The following is a 24,952-nucleotide window of genomic DNA, read 5'->3' as shown; positions in this document are numbered from 1 at the left end:
GCGAATATTCGCATATTCGCAATGTTCACGTTTTATTTTCGCATATACGAAAATTCGCGTATGCGAAAATTCGCATATGCGAAAAGTAGCATATACACAAATTAACATAAGCAAACATTGGCATATGCGAAAATTAGCATATGTAAATTTCCGCATATGCGAAAATTCACACACCAGTCTCACACAGTAGTATTAGAGCCTTCTTTACACCACACAAGCTGGAAGCAGAGAGGGATGATCACTGTGATGTGTACTGTGAAAAATAAATAAAAAAAATGAAAACAATATTCGTAATTACGAATATATAGCGCTATATTCGCGAATATGAGATATTCGCGAATAAAATTCGCATTGCGAATATTCGCGAGCAACACTAGTTGTTACCCCGTACCCTTGCTGCCCTGTCAGGCAGCCTCCCTTCAGTGTCTCCTGGGTCCCCTCTACACCTGTCTCCTCATGTATATATTTGATGCCATATGTTCTACTGTAAAGTGTGTATAGAAGTGTTATTGCTTTAATAAATGTTAACATGTGATCCTCAGCTGTCATGTGAGTTGTCATGTGAATGCAACCCAGGAGGTATCGGTGACCATTTGACCTAAGGGTGACCTATGGGACCCCACCAGAGTCTCCCCTATAAAAGCCCTGGGAGGAGTCTCTTCTCTCTCTTTGGAGATAAGTCTTTGCTGAGGTCAAGCCAAGCCTAGGAGTGTGTCTGGAGTCTATAAGAGACCTCAAGTCAGTCCTGCAGCCATAAGTCTACAAGTCTACAAGTAAGCTACAGTCACAGCTTAGTCTGCCTCAAGTCAAGTCAGCGCTAAGGCCCCTTCCTCCGGAACCCAAAGCAAATTACGGAACTTTAGTGGACGACAACTTGGCGGCAAGAAAACCTAAAAAAGTAAGTGACCTGTGTATGGACTCTTGTTCACCCACACTATAACCCAGTGTATTTGGCACTGTATGGCAATTGTATAGTGTTGCTGTTTAGGCACAGCATGGCAGTTGTATGTTGGTTTTAAATATGCACGGTGTGGTGCAGTTGTACAGTATGGCACATGCATTGGGATGTTGCATAGGCACAGTATGATACTTGTATAGTGCTATTGTATAGTCACAGTACGGCATTTGCATTGAGTTGTTGTATAGGCACAGTATGGCACTTGTTTGGTGCTTATGTTTAGGCTCAGTATGGCATTTGCATTGTGCTGTTGTATAGGCACAGTATGGGACTTGTAGGGTGCTGCTTTTTATGCACAGTATGGCACTTGTATGGTCCTGTTGTATAGGCATAATATTGCACGGTATGGTTTGGAGCTATTGTATAGACAACATTTGGCACTTGTACTGCACTGTTTTTAGGCACAGTATGGCATTTTATATGGTGGTGGTGTTTAGGCACAGTATGGTATTTGTATGGTGGTGGTGTTTAAGCACAGTATGGCATTTGTATGGTGGCGGTGTTTAGGCACAGTATGGTATTTGTATGGTGGTGGTGTTTAGGCATAGTATGGCATTTGTATGGTGGTGGTGTTTAGGCACAGTATGATATTTGTATGGTGGTTGTGTTTACGCACAGTATGGTATTTGTATGGTGGTGGTGTTTAGGCACAGTATTGCATTTGTATGGTGGTGGTGTTTAGGCACAGTATGGTATTTGTATGGTGGTGGTGTTCAGGCACAGTATGGCATTTGTATGGTGGTGGTGTTTAGGCACAGTATGGTATTTGTATGGTGGTGGTGTTTAGGCACAGTATTGCATTTGTATGGTGGTGGTGTTTAGGCACAGTATGGTATTTGTATGGTGGAGGTGTTTAGGCACAGTATGGTATTTATATGGTGTTGGTGTTTAGGCACAGTATGGTATTTGCATGGTGGTGGTGTTTAGGCACAGTATGGTATTTGTTAGTGGTGGTGTTTAGGCACAGTATGGTATTTGAATGGTGGTGGTGTTTAGGCACAGTATGGTATTTGTATGGTGGTGGTGTTTAGGCACAGTATGGTATTTGTATGGTGGTGGTGTTTAGGCACAGTATAGTATTTGCATGGTGGTGGTGTTTAGGCACAGTATAGTATTTGTATGGTGGTGGTGTTTATGCACAGTATGGCATTTGTATGGTTGTGGTGTTTAGGCACAGTATGGTATTTGTATGGTGGTGGTGTTTAGGCACAGTATGGTATTTGTATGGTGGTGGTGTTTAGGCACAGTATGGCATTTGTATGGTGGTGGTGTTTAGGCACAGTATGGTATTTGTATGGTGGTGGTGTTTAGGCACAGTATGGCATTTGTATGGTGGTGGTGTTTAGGCACAGTATGGTATTTGTATGGTGGTGGTGTTTAGGCACAGTATGGTATTTGTATGGTGGTGGTGTTTAGGCACAGTATGGTATTTGTATGGTGGTGGTGTTTAGGCACAGTATGGTATTTGTATGGTGGTGGTGTTTAGGCACAGTATGGTATTTGTATGGTGGTGGTGTTTAGGCACAGTATGGCACTTGTATGGTGCGGATGTTTAGGCACAGTATTGCATTTGTATGGTGGTGGTGTTTAGGCACAGTATGGTATTTGGTGGTGGTGTTTAGGCACAGTATGGTATTTGTATGGTGGTGGTGTTCAGGCACAGTATGGCACTTGTATGGTGCGGATGTTTAGGCACCATATGGCACAATTATTATTTTAAGAGACACAAATTATTATTTCCTAGCACAGAAAATTGAATTTTATTAGTTAGGTCCAATGATGCAAAAACATTATCACGGGTCCCTCTGCTTGGCATATATTATAGCAGTACAGGTATACATGTATATTATACAATAGAAGGTACAGCTGGCCTTATTAAATGTCTTTATATTGCAATTGTTACATCACTACATGTATATGGATACAGAGGCACAGATATTTTAAAAGGGCAATGTCATGTATTATGTAGTGCAACTGAGTTATCCCTGTAGATGAGTCCTACGCTGATCCCAGACCCCAGTATACAGCCCGGCCTCCTACAAGCTGAGGTAAATACTGCTCCCTAAACTTCTAGTCCCAGCTAATGTCAGCATGAATGTCTCAGTAAGGGTAGGGTCACGCGTAGCGCATCCGCAGTGTATTTGACAATCCCTAGAGTCAGCCTCTGGATGTGCCCATGTGTCCTGCTCGCAGCAGCACTCTAAAAGCCACTACGAGCAGACACAGAGGGAGCTGTGAGTTGCTTGCGCAGTGTACTCCAGACATCACGGCCGCTCTCGGCCTAGCTAAGGGAGCAGGGGGAGTGGCCGCGTTGTCTGGAGTGTACTGAACATGCGTGCACCAACACACAGCTCCCTCTGTGTCTGCTCATAGCGGCGGATTGCTGCTGTAAGCAGGACGCACGGGCACAGCCAGAGACACACTCCACAGGGATGGTCAGTAGCGCATCCATAGTGTCAAAAACGCTGCAGATGCGCTACGTGTGACCCTACCCTGAGACTGTCTTCACATGGGGTATTTAATTAGCAGCACTGCTGATTATTACTGCAGCAATTTTACTGCTATTTTCTGAAATCGCTTTCAAAATGTAACTACAGTTTGAATAATCACGTTAAGATTTAGCTATTTGCAAGAAAATTGCAACATTTTCACAGCGATTCCGAAAATTGTGGTAAAATTATGGGGGTAATTAGCAGCAGTACTGCTAATTAAACTCCCTGTGTGAACACAGCCTAAACTGTCATATACTGTGTCCATCCCTTATGATGGAGTACACATTTATATATTTTTCCTTTGCCAATTCTTGCCTACTGCTGGATATTATATAATCCGAGCACATTCATACTGCCCCCTAGGTGTCCAAATATGGAGGAGCGACGATCAGGTGTCTACACACTATAATACCGCCTCCTAGGTATAAAGGTAAGACTAATATAATACTTCCCCTTTATGACCAAGATTATAACTACTATAATACTGCCCCCTATGAATAAAAAATACAGATCTGATCAGGTAGGAAGGTTATGAGACCAGAATAGATTGTGCAAATTAATTTCTCAAAAAAAAAAGTGTCCCCTATGTGCAATGACCCTCGCGTTAATCCATGCCGACACCACCAAAGATGGCATCTGCATAGAGACTAAACTGGTAATGGGGTCGGTGTATGGGACAAGGCGGTGTATGGGACAATAATGCTACTAAATTCAGTGTTCTGAAGAAGGTCACCCCACCACCGGAGTGTATAATATTGGGGGTTTATAGACGATGTTTTTTGTAGTTAGTTCTCGTCAGGTGCGCCCTCTGCAGGTTCTTGAAGTTCTGGCTGGCGGCGTGGAGGGAGCCCAGCGAGCTGGCGACACTTTTCATCTGTTCATAAGAGAACACAAACATGACAATGAAACAACCGGGAGGGAGATGATTGGTTTCTTAGGTCAAGTTCACTCAGCTTAATGTCCGCGCTCAATTCCGCAGAAGTATTCCGCATGGACATTCCGTTACAGCAGAGACCCATTGAATTCAGTGGGATTCTGCTGCATTGTTCAGACGGTTGAATTTCTAGAAATCCTGATTCCGCAAAATGGTGTCCGCAAAAATAAAATAGCCGTTCTTTTGCAGACTTCTCTCAGAAATGCATTGCCGTCTATGAGACGGCGCATTTCCGACTGGCCCCAGTGGGCACCGGATTATTTGAATGTGCGGAATGTCTCCATGTGTTTTTCCTTGCGGACATTTTACGCTGTGTGAACATGGCCTTATAATCTTTAGGGCCCGTTCACACTGCGGAATGTTCCCCTGAAAATGTTCCAGACAGACATTCCGTGGGCCGTAGGCGGCGGCAGAACATGCCTGCACTAGGACCGCTCGGAAATGCACCATCTCCATAGACGGCAATGCAATTCTGAGTGGATTACGCTGAAAGATTGAACACGATATTACATTTCTGCGGCTGATGTTTCTACAGCAGAAATTCTGCCGCATGCGCGGTGCAGAAGAATCCCATTGCAAACAATGAGAGTCTGCTGCACCGCTGGATTCCACTTGGAAATAATGCCATGTGAATGGGTCCTTAGGGTGCGTTCACATTGAGGAATAGGAGAGGAATAGGAGAGGAATCCTCGCGTAAAAATTCTACGGGAATATAGGAGGAAACTGTTTTTTTGTTTTTTTTTGCTGGACTACAACCACCAATTGGAATTTCCCTTTTTATTTATTTATTTATTTTTTTTTGTGGAATTTCCGCGCGAATTTCGTTCAAATTCTCAGCAAATTCCATGTGGGAACCGATTTCAAGTGGAAAATTTTTAACCATTGACTTCAATGGACTTCTGCTCGGGTAGTCCCCAAAAGGAATGAACATGTTCTTTCTTCTAGCGGAACAGAATTCCGCAGTGGAATTCCGCGAGCAGAATTTACGCAGTGTGAACAGTGCAGAGTAAAATACATTGAAGTCAACGGCAAAGCAGATGTTAATTATTTCTAAGCGGAGAATTCAAGAGGAATTACTCGAGTAAATTCCTCTTGAATTACTCAGTGTGAACGCGCCCTTAGGGTATGATCACGTGATGGAATTTCCCAGCGGAATCCTAAGGAAAAACTCTGCTGCATTGTGCACAAGGCAGAATTTCCGCGTCACATATTTCCTCTGCAGAAATTCCGATCATGTCAATTATTTCTGCGTTATCCGCTCGGGAATGCCTTCCTGTCTATGGAGACAGAGCATTTCCGAGCTGTCCTAGCCATGGAGAAAAATGTTAATTGGACATTCTGGAATATTTTCCACCGTGTGAACGAGGCCTTGGCCTCTTATAAGACTCACCTTGAATGATCTCGTCTTCCTTGCACATGATCTTTGTACAGATCTCTTTATTCACCATGTAGACGCGCCGGACGCTGAAAGTAGAATGCAACGATTACAGGTAAAGGGAGGAGGAGCGGGAACCCTGTCGGGGAGGACAAAGATACAGCACGGTACGTACCTGGTGACACATAGGTAGCTGATACACTGCTTGACCGGCTTCTGTACCGAATATACGCGGGTGCAGGGATACTGAACCTCCTTACAGCCTGAGAGGGGGAAAAAAATCATGAAAAACAATGAGCTCTAAATTCCCTGTACAGACCTGTAGGGGGAGCTCCCTGCATATTGACTTATCCAGCTCCTTAAAGGGGTATTCCAGGCCAAAACTTTTTTTCATATATCAACTGGCTCCGGAAAGTTAAACAGATTTGTAAATTACTTCTATTAAAAAATCTTAATCCTTCCAATAGTTATTAGCTTCTGAAGTTGAGTTGTTGTTTTCTGTCTAACTGCTCTCTGATGACTCACGTCCCAGGAGCTGTGCAGTTCCTATGGGGATATTCTCCCATCATGCACAGCTCCCGGGACGTGACATCATCATTGAGCAGTTAGACAGAAAACTTCAGAAGCTAATAACTATTGGAAGGATTAAGATTTTTTAATTGACGTCATTTACAAATCTTAAGCCACTAGAGAAGAAGAGAGCACACCGTATAGCTTAAGCATGCAAATATACGATACCACTGGTATACACTGGCAGCCTCCGGACCCGATAAATAACGCAGCACCTGCGGGGTGCACACACTAGATAAAGTATCAAACAATACAATGAAAAAGAGTAGCGTGCACTCACCGCGGGTAAACAGCTGCAGGCCTGAGGTCCGGGATCACCGCGGCATAGACGAGGACGGTAAGGGGCGCTCAGAGGCTACGCCGGCTGTTTCGGACGTAGGAACGTCTGTTTCGGACGAAGGACGTTTCTACGTCCGAAACAGCCGGCGTAGCCTCTGAGCGCCCCTTACCGTCCTCGTCTATGCCGCGGTGATCCCGGACCTCAGGCCTGCAGCTGTTTACCCGCGGTGAGTGCACGCTACTCTTTTTCATTGTATCATTTACAAATCTGTTTAACTTTCCGGAGAAGGTTTTGCCTGGAATACCCCTTTAAATCTGTCTTCATTAAGTCTCCCCCTAGTGGTGGCCGCAGACAGTTAGAATGAAAGCAATAAAAGCAGTGGCCTCCAAAATGTGGACCTGCAGATGGTGCAAAACTACAACTCCCAGCATGCCCGGACAGCCGTTGGCTGTCCGGGCATGCTGGGAGTTGTAGTTTTGCAACATCTAGAGGTCCACAGTTTGGAATCCGCTGATTTAAAGCATACATAAAAATGTTGACGTGCAGGGAGTGAAGCACATGCCCAGGCACTTAATCAACGTCCTCCAACCCTGCCTACTCCCTACAGTACTCCTGCCAGTTCCCTGTTCAGAGCTGCTTCAGAACATTGCTCTACACTGGGGACTCACCATACTCTGTAGTAGCTGCTGCATTACCGTATATACTCGAGTATAAGCCCCCCTCACCCCCCTCGGCTAATACTCGAGTGAACAAAAACCGCTTCTGGCTTAGCTGTGAGGGGATGGGAAAGGCCATCCATCTTCGGCCATCTATGCTGCAGGAACCGTCCTGTGGGGAGGGTTAGTCGTTCCGGGCTGTCCATCTTCACCGGGAGGCCCTCTTCTCCGCTCCGGGCCGGCCCCGAACTAGTGATGCTTCCTTGACGCCACCGGGCAGGGACATTCATGCGCAGGGATGCCCCGGATGTCACGGACATCTGCTGCATACGGATGTCCCTGCGCGTCGTCGTCAATGCAACATCACTAGTCCGTGGCTGGCCCGGAGCAGAGAAGAGGGCCTCCCGGTGAAGATGGACAGCCCGGAACGACTAACCCTCCCCACCAGATGGTCCCTGCAGCATAGATGGCCGAAGATGGACAGCCCGGACCAGCTCACCCTTCCTTCCCACCGAGAAAGCAACAACTGGGGAGGTGAGTAGAAAACATAAGGTGGGTCTGGATGATGATGAAGGGATTGACAGGCGGTGATGATGAAGGGGGATGATGACGAGGGGGATGATGACGGGGGTGTTAATGACGGGGGTCTGGATGATGACAGGGGGGGATGATGACGGGGGGGGGGATGATGTATTTCCCACCCTAGGCTTATAGTCAAGTCAATAACTTTTCCTAGGTTTTTTGGGTGAAATTAGGAAGGGCTAATACTCGAGTATATATGGTAATTCCCTGTCTGCTCCTCTGCCTTTGGCATCATTCAGCACAAGGCAGCACGCTGTAAACACACCTAATTCTTTCTAAATATGTGTATATATATGACAGGAAGATGGTGAGGTAGGCTGTAGGCTGGTCAGAGGTGATGAGAACACTCAGGGGCGGGTATAGAGTGCAGAGACAACACAACACCGACCATAATAGGACTACACAACTTCATATCAGGTTAAAGGGAGGAGCTACTGAGACAACAACACACTGACAATGAGAAGAATACACAAATTCCTATTAGTATAGGGGGAAGAGCTACTGAGACAACACCACACTGACAATGAGAGGACTACACAACTTTCTGTCAGGATAGAGGAAGGAGCTACTGAGATATTACCTCACTGACAATGGGAGGACTATACAACTTCCTGTCAGGAGAGGGAGAGGAGGTGTTGAGACAACACCACACTGACAATGAGAGGACTACAAAACTTCCTGTGTGGGGTGAAGCAAGCTAAAACATGCTGAAGCCCATACAATTAGTGACAACACTATATTAGTAGGTTACATATCTATGGGGCTGATAGTTAAAAAAAAAAAAATCAGATACCGGAATACCCCTTTAAAGGGGATATCCAGAAAAAAATTTTTTTTATATATATATATATATCAACAGATTTGTAAATTACTTCTATTAAACAATCTTAATCCTTTCAGTACTTATGAGCTGCTGAAGTTGAGTTGTTCTTTTCTGTCTAAGTGCTCTCTGATGACACCTGTCTCGTGAACTGTCCAGAGTAGAAGCAAATCCCCATAGCAAACCTCTTCTATTCTGTGCAGTTCCCGAGACAAGCAGAGATGTCAGCAGAGAGCACTGTTGCCAGACAGAAAAGAACAACTCAACTTCAGCAGCTGATAATTATTAGAAGGATTAAGATTTTTTTAATAGAAGTAATTTTCAAATCTGTTTAACTTTCTGGAGCCAGTTGATATATAATTTATTTTTTTTTCCTGGAATACCCCTTTAATTACAGTGCCTCGCACTTGCACCTACTGGAGGGGCAGCTACTACCATGTGGTGTCTCTCGCAGTTCCATGAGCACCTCAAGAAGGGGTTCATCTATTATGTTATCTATTGTACTATGAGCCCCTGAGGATGAAATGTATGGTGGGGAATGCATTTTTTGGGTGGAGTGTCACTTGTCCCTGTATTCTGTCTTCCATTCTCAAAAATCCTAGGGGGGGGGGATGCTGTTTTATGAAAATGATATGGCAGTTTGTATAGAATCCCCCCCATCATACTCATTGGGGGAGATTTATCAAAACCTGTGCAGAGGAAGAGTGGGGCAGTTGCCCATAGCAACCAATCAGATTGCTTCTTTCATTCTCCACAGGCCTCTAAAGAGGCCTGTGGAAAATGAAAGAAGCAATCTGATTGGTTGCTATGGGCAACTGCACCACTCTTCCTCTGCACAGGTTTTGATAAATCTCCCCCCATTGTGTACTTACCTCCAGGGGACGGAGTCACTTTATTACCAGAATCATCTGTAACAGACAAAGGTTATGTTACTACCCACGGGCGCGATGACTTTATTATTTGGAAGAAATAATAGAAAACGAAATATTTCCTGATGGTATTTGTGTAAGGGGAACAGCTTCCTTTGGAAAGGACAGTGTGGGGGTCTCCCGAGGAACTTTGTGTTACACCTTATGACATGACGGATACTACAACCCTTATCATCAAACGCATACAAATACATGTCTGACCTTGGCTAAGGAGGTCCTACAGTTTGCAACTAAATACATTAGGGGTCTCTTCTATAAGTTCCTGAATATTAGCAGAAAATCAGAAAATCATGCAGGAATGTGCCTTGGGTGGTGGAGCGCGTCCCTGCTGCTGGCCTGTAGCGCCCTCTAGCAGCTCTATATGTGAATGGAATGGAAGCATGATAATATAGCTCAATGACTGAGCAATGACAGAATCACACTCTAAGAATCAGGGCCGGCTCTGCCTATAGGCAAAATAGGCAGCAGCGTAGAGCGCCCTCTTGAGGGGGGGCGCTGCTCTGATTGCCACCAAAAACTTAGCCAGCCAACATCCAAACCCTCTGCTCACAGCCAGAATCACACCACCATTGCTAGAGATTACTTAAGGAGCAGGTTTGTTACAGTGTGTCACCCCAGTAGTAACATTACATGAGGAGGAGGTTTGTTACAGTGTGTCACCCCAGTAGTAACATTACATGAGGAGGAGGTTTGTTACAGTGTGTCACCCCAGTAGTAAGGAGATTACATGAGAAGGAGGTTTGTTACAGTGTGTCACCCCAGTAGTAAGGAGATTACATGAGGAGGAGGTTTGTTACAGTGTGTCACCCCAGTAGTAACATTACATGAGGAGGAGGTTTGTTACAGTGTGTCACCCCAGTAGTAAGGAGATTACATGAGAAGGAGGTTTGTTACAGTGTGTCACCCCAGTAGTAACATTACATGAGGAGGAGGTTTGTTACAGTGTGTCACCCCAGTAGTAAGGAGATTACATGAGGAGGAGGTTTGTTACTGTGTGTCACCCCAGTAGTAAGGTGATTACATGAGGAGGGGGGGGGGTTGTTACAGTGTGTCATCCCAGTAGTAAGGAGATTACATGAGGAGGTGGTTTGTTACAGTGTGTCACCCCAGTAGTAAGGAGATTACATGAGGAGGGGGGTTGTTACAGTGTGTCATCTCAGTAGTAAGGTGATTACATGAGGAGGAGGTTTGTTACAGTGTTTCACACCAGTAGCAAGGTGATTACATGGGGAGGAGGTTTGTTACAGTGTGTCACCCCTGTAGTAAGGTGATTACATGAGGAGGAGGTTTGTTACAGTGTGTCACCCCTGTAGTAAGGTGATTACATCAGGAGGAGGTTTGTTACAGTGTGTCACCCCAGTAGCAAGGAGATTACATGAGGAGGGGTTTGGTTACAGTGTGTCACCCCAGTATTAAGGTGATTACATGAAGAGGGGTTGGTTACAGTGTGTCACCCCAGTAGTAAGGAGATTACATGGGGAGGAGGTTTTTTTTACAGTGTGTCACCCCAGTAGTAAGGAGATTACATGAGGAGGAGGTTTGTTACAGTGTGTCACCCCAGTAGTAAGGAGATTACATGAGGAGGAGGTTTGTTACAGTGTGTCTCCCCAGTAGTAAGGAGATTACATGAGGAGGAGGTTTGTTACAGTGTGTCACCCCAGTAGTAAGGAGATTACATGAGGAGGAGGTTTGTTACAGTGTGTCACCCCAGTAGTAATATACATGAGGAGGAGGATTGTTACAGTGTGTCACCCCAGTAGTAAGGAGATTACATGAGGAGGAGGTTTGTTACTGTGTGTCACCCCAGTAGTAAGGTGATTACATGAGGAGGGGGGGGGGGTTGTTACAGTGTGTCATCCCAGTAGTAAGGAGATTACATGAGGAGGTGGTTTGTTACAGTGTGTCACCCCAGTAGTAAGGAGATTACATGAGGAGGAGGTTTGTTACAGTGTGTCACCCCAGTAGTAAGGAGATTACATGAGGAGGAGGTTTGTTACATTGTGTCACCTTAGTATTAAGGAGATTACATGAGGAGCAGGTTTGTTACAGTGTGTCTCCCCAGTAGTAAGGGGATTACATGAGGAGGTGGTTTGTTACAGTGTGTCAGCCCAGTAGTAAGGAGATTACATGAGGAGGAGATTTGTTACAGTGTGTCTCCCCAGTAGTAAGGAGATTACATGAGGAGGAGGTTTGTTACAGTGTGTCACCCCAGTAGTAAGGAGATTACATGAGGAGGAGGTTTGTTATAGTGTGTCACCCCAGTAGTAAGGAGATGACATGAGGAGGAGGTTTGTTACAGTGTGTCACCCCAGTAGTAAGGAGATTACACGAGGAGGGGGTGTTGTTACAGTGTGTCACCCCAGTAGTAAGGAGATTACATGAGGAGGTGGTTTGTTACAGTGTGTCACCCCAGTAGTAAGGAGATTACATGAGGAGGGGGGGTTGTTACAGTGTGCCACCTCAGTAGTAAGGTGATTACATGAGGAGGAGGTTTGTTACAGTGTTTCACACCAGTAGCAAGGTGATTACATGGGGAGGAGGTTTGTTACAGTGTGTCACCCCTGTAGTAAGGTGATTACATGAGGAGGAGGTTTGTTACAGTGTGTCACCCCTGTAGTAAGGTGATTACATCAGGAGGAGGTTTGTTACAGTGTGTCACCCCAGTAGCAAGGAGATTACATGAGGAGGGGTTTGGTTACAGTGTGTCACCCCAGTATTAAGGTGATTACATGAAGAGGGGTTGGTTACAGTGTGTCACCCCAGTAGTAAGGAGATTACACGGGGAGGAGGTTTTTTTTACAGTGTGTCACCCCAGTAGTAAGGAGATTACATGAGGAGGAGGTTTGTTACAGTGTGTCACCCCAGTAGTAAGGAGATTACATGAGGAGGAGGTTTGTTACAGTGTGTCTCCCCAGTAGTAAGGAGATTACATGAGGAGGAGGTTTGTTACAGTGTGTCACCCCAGTAGTAAGGAGATTACATGAGGAGGAGGTTTGTTACAGTGTGTCACCTCAGTAGTAAGGAGATTACATGAGGAGGTGGTTTGTTACAGTGTGTCACCCCAGTAGTAAGGAGATTAGATGAGGAGGAGGTTTGTTACAGTGTGTCACCCCAGTAGTAAGGAGATTACATGAGGAGGAGGTTTGTTACAGTGTGTCACCCCAGTAGTAAGGATATTACATGAGGAGGAGGTTTGCTACAGTGTGTCACCCCAGTAACAAGGTGGGGTATGTCAAAAGGCGGAGACAATAGATGAGGTCAAGGGGGCAGCAAAATTAGCTTTCACCTAGGGTGACAAAACTCCTTGCACCAGCCCTGCTTAATATATATAGGTGAGGTCTTTGTATATAGATCCTATACGGAGTGATAAACTCACAAATGAGAATGTGGTTGTAACCCCCTGAAATTATTGCTGTCATTTTTCCTGCAATTACATGAAGTGTCAAGTAGATGGCAGACTGCACAAACAAATGAACTGAGCAGTGACTAAAGCTGGGGAAGAAGGAGTTTTGTAGACGTGCTCGTTGCCATCTTGGATTTTGCCGTTTCAGCCAAGCAAGCAAAAAGACAGGGCACCGAGGGACAGCCTTTCGAAGGGTCCTGGTTCAAAGAGTGCCTGCAGCAGCTGAGAGGAATCTGCCAGCAGGTTGAACCCTTCTCCCCTGTCCCATAACAGGGCACCCTGAATTTACATTCCGATGAAAGACCTTGAGATCTGTTTGCAGACATATTGAGAGTTTTAGCCTTCTCCAGGTCAGGTAAAGTATTTGGTGTTATTTTACCTTGTACAGAAACGCTCACCTGTGTCTTCAGCTGGAGTCACTGTATCCTCTGTCAAAAAAATATTAAAAATATTCCATTAATGAGTGAGGTATCATATACTGAGATGTAGTAAAAGTAGCAAGGTGGCCTATACAGATAAGGCTTAGATACGGGCAAGGTTTCTGAATATTATCACAAGGATTGCATTTCCCCTTTGTGTGCTGGGATACACTTTTCCTGCAGCATAAAAGGGGTTAAAGGGGTATTCCAGGAAAAAACTTATATATCTCAACTGGCTCTAGAAAGTTAAACAGATTTTTAAATTACTTCTATTAAAAAATCTTAATCCTTTCAATAATTATCAGCTGCTGAAGTTGAGTTATTCTTTTCTGTCTGGTCATAGTGCTCTCTGCTGACATCTCTGCTTGTCACGGGAACTGCACAGAGTAGAAGAGGTTTGCTATGGGGATTTGCTTCTACTCTGGACAGTTCCCGAGACCTGTGTCATCAGAGAGCACTTAGGCAGAAAAGAACAACTCAACTTCAGCAGCTCATAAGTACTGAAAGGATTAAGATTTTTTTATTGAAGTAATTTACAAAACTGTTTAACTTTCTGGAGCCAGTTGATATATAATTTGTTTTTTTTTTTCTGGATAACCCCTTTAAGCGAGATTTATAGAAATCTCCATGATCTCCATTGTGATTGCTGGACTGTCTGTAAGAAATTAATTATGAGATGCAGTTTTCAAATTGACCACTAGATGTCAGCAATACGACACATTGAAACAAATGGCAACACATAGGTATCCAGACTGCTTAGACCAGTATTTGTTAATCAGGGAGCCTCCAGCTGTTGCAAAACTACAACACCCAGCATGCCCAGACAGCAATGGCTGGAAAGTTATGGGGCACTAACGCCCCCCTTTAAGGAGATAACAATAAGAAAGGAATGAGCGCAGCCTCAAGTCTCAGCAGGCTTCATGGATAAAAGTTTCGCCTTCTTCAGTTCATGATGTTATAGAGGAGGCTTAAGTTTTAACCTCTGGCGATTTTAAGAATCACAGATATCACACTCACCAGAATTCCTCCGGACCACATTCCCCAAAGCGGGCAGCACTGCGGGCACAAAGCAACACAACAACACATCAGCCAAACATTGTATAATAGATAATGAGGAACATTACATCAGTGAGGCCTAAGAGACATAATACCTCTGTATACATGGTGTTAGATATGAATGCATGTAATGTTCAATGATATTAAGAATTGTACAGAACCTTTGTAATACTCACCGAGGGACAAAACTGTGAGAAGCAACAAGCAGCAATAACCAGTGTGCAGTCCTGACATCTCTGTGGATAGAAGACAACACAAAGGATGGGGTGAAGTCAATACACAAAATACATATTAAACACAGTGCCTGCATAATAGAGCCAGGTACAGAGCCTATGTAATAGAGCCAGGTAGAGTGACCATATAATAGAGCCAGGTACAGTGCCCATATAGTAGAGCCAGGTACAGTGTCCATATAATAGAGTCAGGTACAGTGTGCATATAATAGAGCCAGGTACAGTGTCCATATAATAGAGCCAGGTACAGTGTCCATATAATAGAGCCAGGTACAGTGTCCATATAATAGAGCCAGGTACAGTGTCCATATAATAGAGCCAGGTACAGTGTCCATATAATAGAGCCAGGTACAGTGTCCATATAATAGAGCCAGGTACAGAGCCTATGTAATAGAGCCAGGTACAGTGCCCATATAATAGAGCCAGGTACAGAGCCTATGTAATAGAGCCAGGTACAGTGCTCATATAATAGAGCCAGGAACAGTGCCCATATAATAGAGCCAGGTACAGTGTCCATATAATAGAGCCAGGTACAGAGCCTATGTAATAGAGCCAGGTACAGAGCCTATGTAATAGAGCCAGGTACAGTGTCCATATAATAGAGCCAGGTACAGAGCCTATGTAATAGAGCCAGGTACAGTGCTCATATAATAGAGCCAGGAACAGTGCCCATATAATAGAGCCAGGTACAGTGTCCATATAATAGAGCCAGGTACAGAGCCTATGTAATAGAGCCATGTACAGTGCTCATATAATAGAGCCAGGTACAGTGTCCATATAATAGAGCCAGGTACAGTGCCCATATAATAGAGCCAGGTAGAGTGCTCATACAATAATAGAGCCAGGTACAGTGACCATATAATAGAGCCAGGTACAGTGCCCATATAATAGAGCCAGGTAGAATGCTCATATAATAGAGTCAGGTACAGTGCTCATACAATAATAGAGCCAGGTACAGTGACCATATAATAGAGCCAGGTACAGTGACCATATAATAGAGCCATGTACAGTGCCCATATAGTAGAGCCAGGTGCAGTGTCCATATAATAGAGCCAGGTACAGTGCCCATATAATAGAGCCAGGTACAGAGCCTATGTAATAGAGCCGGGAACAGTGTCCATATAATAGAGCCAGGTACCGTGTCCATATAATAGAGCCAGGTACAGTGCCCATATAATAGAGCCAGGTACAGTGCCCATATAATAATAGAGCCAGGTACAGTGCCCATATAATAGAGCCAGGTACAGTGCCCATATAATAGAGCCAGGTACAGTGACCATATAATAGAGCCAGGTACAGAGCCCATATAATAGAGCCAGGTAGAGTGACCATATAATAGAGCCAGGTACAGTGTCCATATAGTAGAGCCAGGTACAGTGCCCATATAATAGAGCCAGGTACAGTGCCCATATAATAGAGCCAGGTACAGAGCCCATATAATAGAGCCAGGTAGAGTGACCATATAATAGAGCCAGGTACAGTGTCCATATAGTAGAGCCAGGTACAGTGCCCATATAATAGAGCCAGGTACAGAGCCCATATAATAGAGCCAGGTACAGAGCCCATATAATAGAGCCAGGTACAGTGCCCATATAGTAGAGCCAGGTGCAGTGTCCATATAATAGAGCCAGGTACAGTGTCCATATAATAGAGCCAGGTACAGTGCCCATATAGTAGAGCCAGGTGCAGTGTCCATATAATAGAGCCAGGTACAGTGTCCATATAATAGAGCCTGGTACAGAGCCCATATAATAGAGCCAGGTACAGTGCTCATATAATAGAGCCAGGTACAGTGCTCATATAATAGAGCCATGTACAGTGCCCATATAGTAGAGCCAGGTGCAGTGTCCATATAATAGAGCCAGGTACAGTGCCCATATAATAGAGCCAGGTACAGAGCCTATGTAATAGAGCCGGGAACAGTGTCCATATAATAGAGCCAGGTACCGTGTCCATATAATAGAGCCAGGTACAGTGCCCATATAATAGAGCCAGGTACAGTGCCCATATAATAATAGAGCCAGGTACAGTGCCCATATAATAGAGCCAGGTACAGTGCCCATATAATAGAGCCAGGTACAGTGACCATATAATAGAGCCAGGTACAGAGCCCATATAATAGAGCCAGGTAGAGTGACCATATAATAGAGCCAGGTACAGTGTCCATATAGTAGAGCCAGGTACAGTGCCCATATAATAGAGCCAGGTACAGTGCCCATATAATAGAGCCAGGTACAGAGCCCATATAATAGAGCCAGGTAGAGTGACCATATAATAGAGCCAGGTACAGTGTCCATATAGTAGAGCCAGGTACAGTGCCCATATAATAGAGCCAGGTACAGAGCCCATATAATAGAGCCAGGTACAGAGCCCATATAATAGAGCCAGGTACAGTGCCCATATAGTAGAGCCAGGTGCAGTGTCCATATAATAGAGCCAAGTACAGTGTCCATATAATAGAGCCAGGTACAGTGCCCATATAGTAGAGCCAGGTGCAGTGTCCATATAATAGAGCCAGGTACAGTGTCCATATAATAGAGCCTGGTACAGAGCCCATATAATAGAGCCAGGTACAGTGCTCATATAATAGAGCCAGGTACAGTGCTCATATAATAGAGCCAGGAACAGTGTCCATATAAGAGAGCCAGGTACAGTGACCATATAATAGAGCCAGGTACAGAGCCCATATAATAGAGTCAGGTACAGTGTCCATATAACAGAGCCAGGTACAGTGCCCATATAATAGAGCCAGGTACAGTGCCCATATAATAGAGCCAGGTACAGTGCCCATATAATAGAGCCAGGTACAGTGACCATAAAATAAAACAAGGTACAGTGACCATATAGTAGAGCCAGGTACAGTGACCATATAATAAAGCAAGGTACAGTGTCCATATAATAGAGCCAGGTACAGTGACCATATAATAGAGCCAGGTAGTGTTGAGCGGCATAGGCCATATTCGAATTCGCGAATATTCGCGAATATATGGACGAATATTCGTCATATATTCGCGAATATTCGCATATTCGTAATATTTTCGTTTTATTTTCGCATATGCGCAAATTCGCGTATGCGAAAATTAACATATGCAAACATTAGCATATACAAAATTAGCATAAGTAATAATTCGCATATGCGAAAATTCGCACACCAGTCTCACACAGTAGTATTGGAGCCTTCTTTACACCACACAAGCTGGAAGCAGAGAGGGATGATCACTGTGATGTGTACTGTGAAAAAAACAAAAAAACGAATATTCGTAATTACGAATCTATAGCGCTATATTCGCGAATATTCGCGAATTGGCAAATATGCGATATTCGCGAATAAAATTCGTATTGCGAATATTCGCGAGCAACACTAGAGCCAGGTACAGAGCCCATATAATAGAGCCAGGTACAGTGCTCATATAATAGAGCCAGGTATAGTGCCCATATAGTAGAGCCAGGTACAGTGTCCATATAATAGAGCCAGGTATAGTGACCATATAATAGAGCCAGGTACAGAGCCCATAGAATCGATCCAGGTTCAGTGCCCATATAATACAGTCAGTTGCAGAGCCCATAGAATCGATCCAGGTTCAGTGCCCAGATAATGGAACCAGGCAGAGTGCACAAGTAATACAAGTAAGCCATGTACAGTGCTCACATAATACAGCCAAGCCATGTACAGTGCACAGATAATAGAACCAGGCACGCTGTCCGTATAGTAGAGCCAGGTACAGTGACCATATAATAGAGCAAGGTACAGTGACCATATAATATAACCAGGCACGCTGTCCGTATAGTAGAGCCAGGTACAGTGACCATATAATAGAGCAAGGTACAGTGACCATATAATATAACCAGGCACGCTGTCCATATAATAGAGCCAGGTACAGAGCCCATATAATAGAGCCAGGTACAGTGCTCATATAATAGAGCCAGGTACAGTGCTCATATAATAGAGCCAGGTACAGTGTCCATATAATATAACCAGGCACGCTGTCCATATAATAGAGCCAGGTACAGAGCCCATATAATAGAGCCAGGTACAGTGACCATATAATAGAGCAAGGTACAGTGACCATATAATAGTGCAAGGTACAGTGACCATATAATAGAGCCAGGTACAGTGACCATATAATAGAGCCAGGTACAGTGACCATATAATAGTGCAAGGTACAGTGACCATATAATAGAACCAGGTACAGAGCCCATATAATAGAGCAAGGTACAGTGACCATATAATAGAGCAAGGTACAGTGACCATATAATAGAGCCAGGTACAGTGACCATATAATAGTGCAAGGTGCAGTGTCCATATAATAGAGCCAGGTACAGAGCCCATATAATAGAGCCAGGTACAGTGCTCATATAATAGAGCCAGGTACAGTGCTCATATAATAGAGCCAGGTACAGTGCTCATATAATAGAGCCAGGTACAGTGACCATATAATAGAGCAAGTTGCAGTGACCATATAATAGAACCAGGTACAGAGCCCATATAATAGAGCCAGGTACAGTGCCCATATAATAGAGCCAGGTACAGTGACCATATAATAGAGCCAGGTACAGTGCCCATATAATAGAGCCAGGTACAGTGTCCATATAATATAACCAGGCACGCTGTCCATATAATAGAGCCAGGTACAGAGCCCATATAATAGAGCCAGGTACAGTGACCATATAATAGAGCAAGGTACAGTGACCATATAATAGAGCAAGGTACAGTGACCATATAATAGTGCAAGGTACAGTGACCATATAATAGAACCAGGTACAGAGCCCATATAATAGAGCCAGGTACAGTGACCATATAATAGAGCCAGGTACAGTGACCATATAATAGAGCCAGGTACAGTGACCATATAATAGAACCAGGTACAGAGCCCATATAATAGAGCCAGGTACAGTGACCATATAATAGAGCCAGGTACAGTGACCATATAATAGAGCCAGGTACAGTGACCATATAATAGAGCAAGGTACAGTGACCATATAATAGAACCAGGTACAGAGCCCATATAATAGAGCCAGGTACAGTGCCCATATAATAGAGTCAGGTACAGGGCCCATATAATAATAGAGCCAGGTACAGTGCTCATATAATAGAGCCAGGAACAGTGTCCATATAAGAGAGCCAGGTACAGTGACCATATAATAGAGCCAGGTACAGAGCCCATATAATAGAGCCAGGTACAGAGCCCATATAAAAGAGCCAGGTACAGTGACCATAAAATAAAACAAGGTACAGTGACCATATAGTAGAGCCAGGTACAGTGACCATATAATAAAGCAAGGTACAGTGTCCATATAATAGAGCCAGGTACAGTGACCATATAATAGAGCCAGGTAGTGTTGAGCGGCATAGGCCATATTCGAATTCGCGAATATTCGCGAATATATGGACGAATATTCGTCATATATTCGCGAATATTCGCATATTCGTAATATTTTCGTTTTATTTTCGCATATGCGCAAATTCGCGTATGCGAAAATTAACATATGCAAACATTAGCATATACAAAATTAGCATAAGTAATAATTCGCATATGCGAAAATTTGCACACCAGTCTCACACAGTAGTATTAGAGCCTTCTTTACACCACACAAGCTGGAAGCAGAGAGGGATGATCACTGTGATGTGTACTGTGAAAAAAACAAAAAAACGAATATTCGTAATTACGAATCTATAGCGCTATATTCGCGAATATTCTCGAATTGGCAAATATGCGATATTCGCGAATAAAATTCGTATTGCGAATATTCGCGAGCAACACTAGAGCCAGGTACAGAGCCCATATAATACAGCCAGGTACAGTGCTCATATAATAGAGCCAGGTATAGTGCCCATATAGTAGAGCCAGGTACAGTGTCCATATAATAGAGCCAGGTATAGTGACCATATAATAGAGCCAGGTACAGAGCCCATAGAATCGATCCAGGTTCAGTGCCCATATAATACAGTCAGTTGCAGAGCCCGTAGAATCGATCCAGGTTCAGTGCCCAGATAATGGAACCAGGCAGAGTGCACAAGTAATACAAGTAAGCCATGTACAGTGCTCACATAATACAGCCAAGCCATGTACAGTGCACAGATAATAGAACCAGGCACGCTGTCCGTATAGTAGAGCCAGGTACAGTGACCATATAATAGAGCAAGGTACAGTGACCATATAATATAACCAGGCACGCTGTCCATATAATAGAGCCAGGTACAGAGCCCATATAATAGAGCCAGGTACAGTGCTCATATAATAGAGCCAGGTACAGTGCTCATATAATAGAGCCAGGTACAGTGCTCATATAATAGAGCCAGGTACAGTGACCATATAATAGAGCAAGGTGCAGTGACCATATAATAGAACCAGGTACAGAGCCCATATAATAGAGCCAGGTACAGTGCCCATATAATAGAGCCAGGTACAGTGACCATATAATAGAGCCAGGTACAGTGCCCATATAATAGAGCCAGGTACAGTGTCCATATAATATAACCAGGCACGCTGTCCATATAATAGAGCCAGGTACAGAGCCCATATAATAGAGCCAGGTACAGTGACCATATAATAGAGCAAGGTACAGTGACCATATAATAGAACCAGGTACAGTGACCATATAATAGAGCCAGGTACAGTGACCATATAATAGAGCCAGGTACAGTGACCATATAATAGTGCAAGGTACAGTGACCATATAATAGAACCAGGTACAGAGCCCATATAATAGAGCCAGGTACAGTGACCATATAATAGAGCCAGGTACAGTGACCATATAATAGAGCCAGGTACAGTGACCATATAATAGAACCAGGTACAGAGCCCATATAATAGAGCCAGGTACAGTGACCATATAATAGAGCCAGGTACAGTGACCATATAATAGAGCCAGGTACAGTGACCATATAATAGAGCAAGGTACAGTGACCATATAATAGAACCAGGTACAGAGCCCATATAATAGAGCCAGGTACAGTGCCCATATAATAGAGTCAGGTACAGTGCCCATATAATAATAGAGCCAGGTACAGTGCCCATATAATAGAGCCAGGTACAGTGCCCATATAATAGAGCCAGGTACAGTGACCATATAATAGAGCCAGGTACAGTGACCATATAATAGAGCCAGGTACAGAGCCCATATAATAGAGCCAGGTAGAGTGACCATATAATAGAGCCAGGTACAGTGTCCATATAGTAGAGCCAGGTACAGTGCCCATATAATAGAGCCAGGTACAGTGCCCATATAATAGAGCCAGGTACAGAGCCCATATAATAGAGCCAGGTACAGTGCCCATATAGTAGAGCCAGGTGCAGTGTCCATATAATAGAGCCAGGTACAGTGTCCATATAATAGAGCCAGGTACAGTGCCCATATAGTAGAGCCAGGTGCAGTGTCCATATAATAGAGCCAGGTACAGTGTCCATATAATAGAGCCTGGTACAGAGCCCATATAATAGAGCCAGGTACAGTGCTCATATAATAGAGCCAGGTACAGTGCTCATATAATAGAGCCAGGAACAGTGTCCATATAAGAGAGCCAGGTACAGTGACCATATAATAGAGCCAGGTACAGAGCCCATATAATAGAGCCAGGTACAGGGCCCATATAATAGAGCCAGGTACAGAGCCCATATAATAGAGCCAGGAACAGTGTCCATATAAGAGAGCCAGGTACAGTGACCATATAATAGAGCCAGGTACAGAGCCCATATAATAGAGCCAGGTACAGGGCCCATATAATAGAGCCAGGTACAGAGCCCATATAATAGAGCCAGGTACAGTGACCATAAAATAAAACAAGGTACAGTGACCATATAGTAGAGCCAGGTACAGTGACCATATAATAAAGCAAGGTACAGTGTCCATATAATAGAGCCAGGTACAGTGACCATATAATAGAGCCAGGTAGTGTTGAGCGGCATAGGCCATATTCGAATTCGCGAATATTCGCGAATATATGGACGAATATTCGTCATATATTCGCGAATATTCGCATATTCGTAATATTTTCGTTTTATTTTCGCATATGCGCAAATTCGCGTATGCGAAAATTAACATATGCAAACATTAGCATATACAAAATTAGCATAAGTAATAATTCGCATATGCGAAAATTCGCACACCAGTCTCACACAGTAGTATTGGAGCCTTCTTTACACCACACAAGCTGGAAGCAGAGAGGGATGATCACTGTGATGTGTACTGTGAAAAAAACAAAAAAACGAATATTCGTAATTACGAATCTATAGCGCTATATTCGCGAATATTCGCGAATTGGCAAATATGCGATATTCGCGAATAAAATTCGTATTGCGAATATTCGCGAGCAACACTAGAGCCAGGTACAGAGCCCATATAATAGAGCCAGGTACAGTGCTCATATAATAGAGCCAGGTATAGTGCCCATATAGTAGAGCCAGGTACAGTGTCCATATAATAGAGCCAGGTATAGTGACCATATAATAGAGCCAGGTACAGAGCCCATAGAATCGATCCAGGTTCAGTGCCCATATAATACAGTCAGTTGCAGAGCCCATAGAATCGATCCAGGTTCAGTGCCCAGATAATGGAACCAGGCAGAGTGCACAAGTAATACAAGTAAGCCATGTACAGTGCTCACATAATACAGCCAAGCCATGTACAGTGCACAGATAATAGAACCAGGCACGCTGTCCGTATAGTAGAGCCAGGTACAGTGACCATATAATAGAGCAAGGTACAGTGACCATATAATATAACCAGGCACGCTGTCCATATAATAGAGCCAGGTACAGAGCCCATATAATAGAGCCAGGTACAGTGCTCATATAATAGAGCCAGGTACAGTGCTCATATAATAGAGCCAGGTACAGTGCTCATATAATAGAGCCAGGTACAGTGACCATATAATAGAGCAAGGTGCAGTGACCATATAATAGAACCAGGTACAGAGCCCATATAATAGAGCCAGGTACAGTGCCCATATAATAGAGCCAGGTACAGTGACCATATAATAGAGCCAGGTACAGTGCCCATATAATAGAGCCAGGTACAGTGTCCATATAATATAACCAGGCACGCTGTCCATATAATAGAGCCAGGTATAGAGCCCATATAATAGAGCCAGGTACAGTGACCATATAATAGAGCAAGGTACAGTGACCATATAATAGAGCCAGGTACAGTGACCATATAATAGAGCCAGGTACAGTGACCATATAATAGAACCAGGTACAGAGCCCATATAATAGAGCCAGGTACAGTGACCATATAATAGAGCCAGGTACAGTGACCATATAATAGAGCCAGGTACAGTGACCATATAATAGAACCAGGTACAGAGCCCATATAATAGAGCCAGGTACAGTGACCATATAATAGAGCCAGGTACAGTGACCATATAATAGAGCCAGGTACAGTGAACATATAATAGAGCAAGGTACAGTGACCATATAATAGAACCAGGTACAGAGCCCATATAATAGAGCCAGGTACAGTGCCCATATAATAGAGTCAGGTACAGTGCCCATATAATAGAGCCAGGTACAGTGACCATATAATAGAGCCAGGTACAGTGACCATATAATAGAACCAGGCACGCTGTCCATATAATAGAGCCAGGTACAGAGCCCATAAGATAAAGCCATGTACAGTGCACAGATAATAGAACCAGGCATGCTGTCCATATAATAGAACCATGTACAGTGCACAGATAATAGAACCAGGCATGCTGTCCATATAATAGAACCAGGCACGCTGTCCATATAATAGAGCCAGGTACAGGGCCCATAAGATAAAGCCACGTACAGTGCTCACATAATAGAGCATATACTAGAGAATGGAAGCTGCCCAGATCCAATACAACCATAGTGGAGTAAATAACAAGTTATTTTGTACAATGCATTTCACATTGACCACCATAAATCGACCAATAGACTAGGAAGACCTTCCAGGCCCATTCAACTTCAGTAAGTGGTTTAGGTTCCAGGTGATTGCTGACTCCTCAATCCTAGATGGGGGGGGGGGGGGGGGGGGGGGTGATCACATGTAAGAGCTTGAACCCCTGAGACCTCAGCCCTTACTGGTCTTAACCTCAAGGTTCGATCTTCTTTTATATAAGTAATGTTGATGTAGTTTATCCTTAATGGCATGAGGAAAGCCTTAGTGTCTATTCACACGTACAGTATTCTGTGCAGATTTGATGCGCAGGATTTGAAGCTGTGTTCAGTCATTTAGTTTATATTAGAATCTGCAGCACAAAATCCTGTGCATCAAATCTGC

At 43.9% G+C, this 24,952-nt stretch overlaps 1 protein-coding gene across 4 annotated transcripts in view; it reads right to left on the bottom strand.

Moving 5' to 3' along the window:
- Window positions 1–2,703: 2,703 nt before the first annotated feature.
- MFAP5 (microfibril associated protein 5) overlaps window positions 2,704–24,952 on the bottom strand; it is a 76,805-nt gene continuing 54,556 nt past the window's right edge. For 3 of the 4 annotated variants that reach the window (XM_056532369.1, XM_056532370.1, XM_056532368.1), the window contains 7 exons: window positions 14,651–14,710; window positions 14,436–14,474; window positions 13,398–13,427; window positions 9,540–9,575; window positions 5,935–6,022; window positions 5,775–5,848; window positions 2,704–4,324 (listed from right to left, as the gene is read on the bottom strand). In XM_056532369.1, coding sequence (XP_056388344.1) covers window positions 4,236–4,324; window positions 5,775–5,848; window positions 5,935–6,022; window positions 9,540–9,575; window positions 13,398–13,427; window positions 14,436–14,474; window positions 14,651–14,708 — 414 coding nt within the window. In that variant the 5' untranslated portion in view covers window positions 14,709–14,710 and the 3' untranslated portion in view covers window positions 2,704–4,235. Of the gene's footprint in view, window positions 4,325–5,774; window positions 5,849–5,934; window positions 6,023–9,084; window positions 9,223–9,539; window positions 9,576–13,397; window positions 13,428–14,435; window positions 14,475–14,650; window positions 14,711–24,952 lie in introns of those variants that run through there. The other variant, XM_056532371.1, reaches the window with a different exon arrangement.

This window comes from Hyla sarda, chromosome 7 (genome assembly GCF_029499605.1).
Source record: "Hyla sarda isolate aHylSar1 chromosome 7, aHylSar1.hap1, whole genome shotgun sequence".
NCBI classification, from domain to species: Eukaryota; Metazoa; Chordata; class Amphibia; order Anura; family Hylidae; genus Hyla; species Hyla sarda.
The sequence above is the reverse complement of the archived record's forward strand: the minus strand, read 5'-3'. Positions and strand labels throughout refer to the sequence as shown.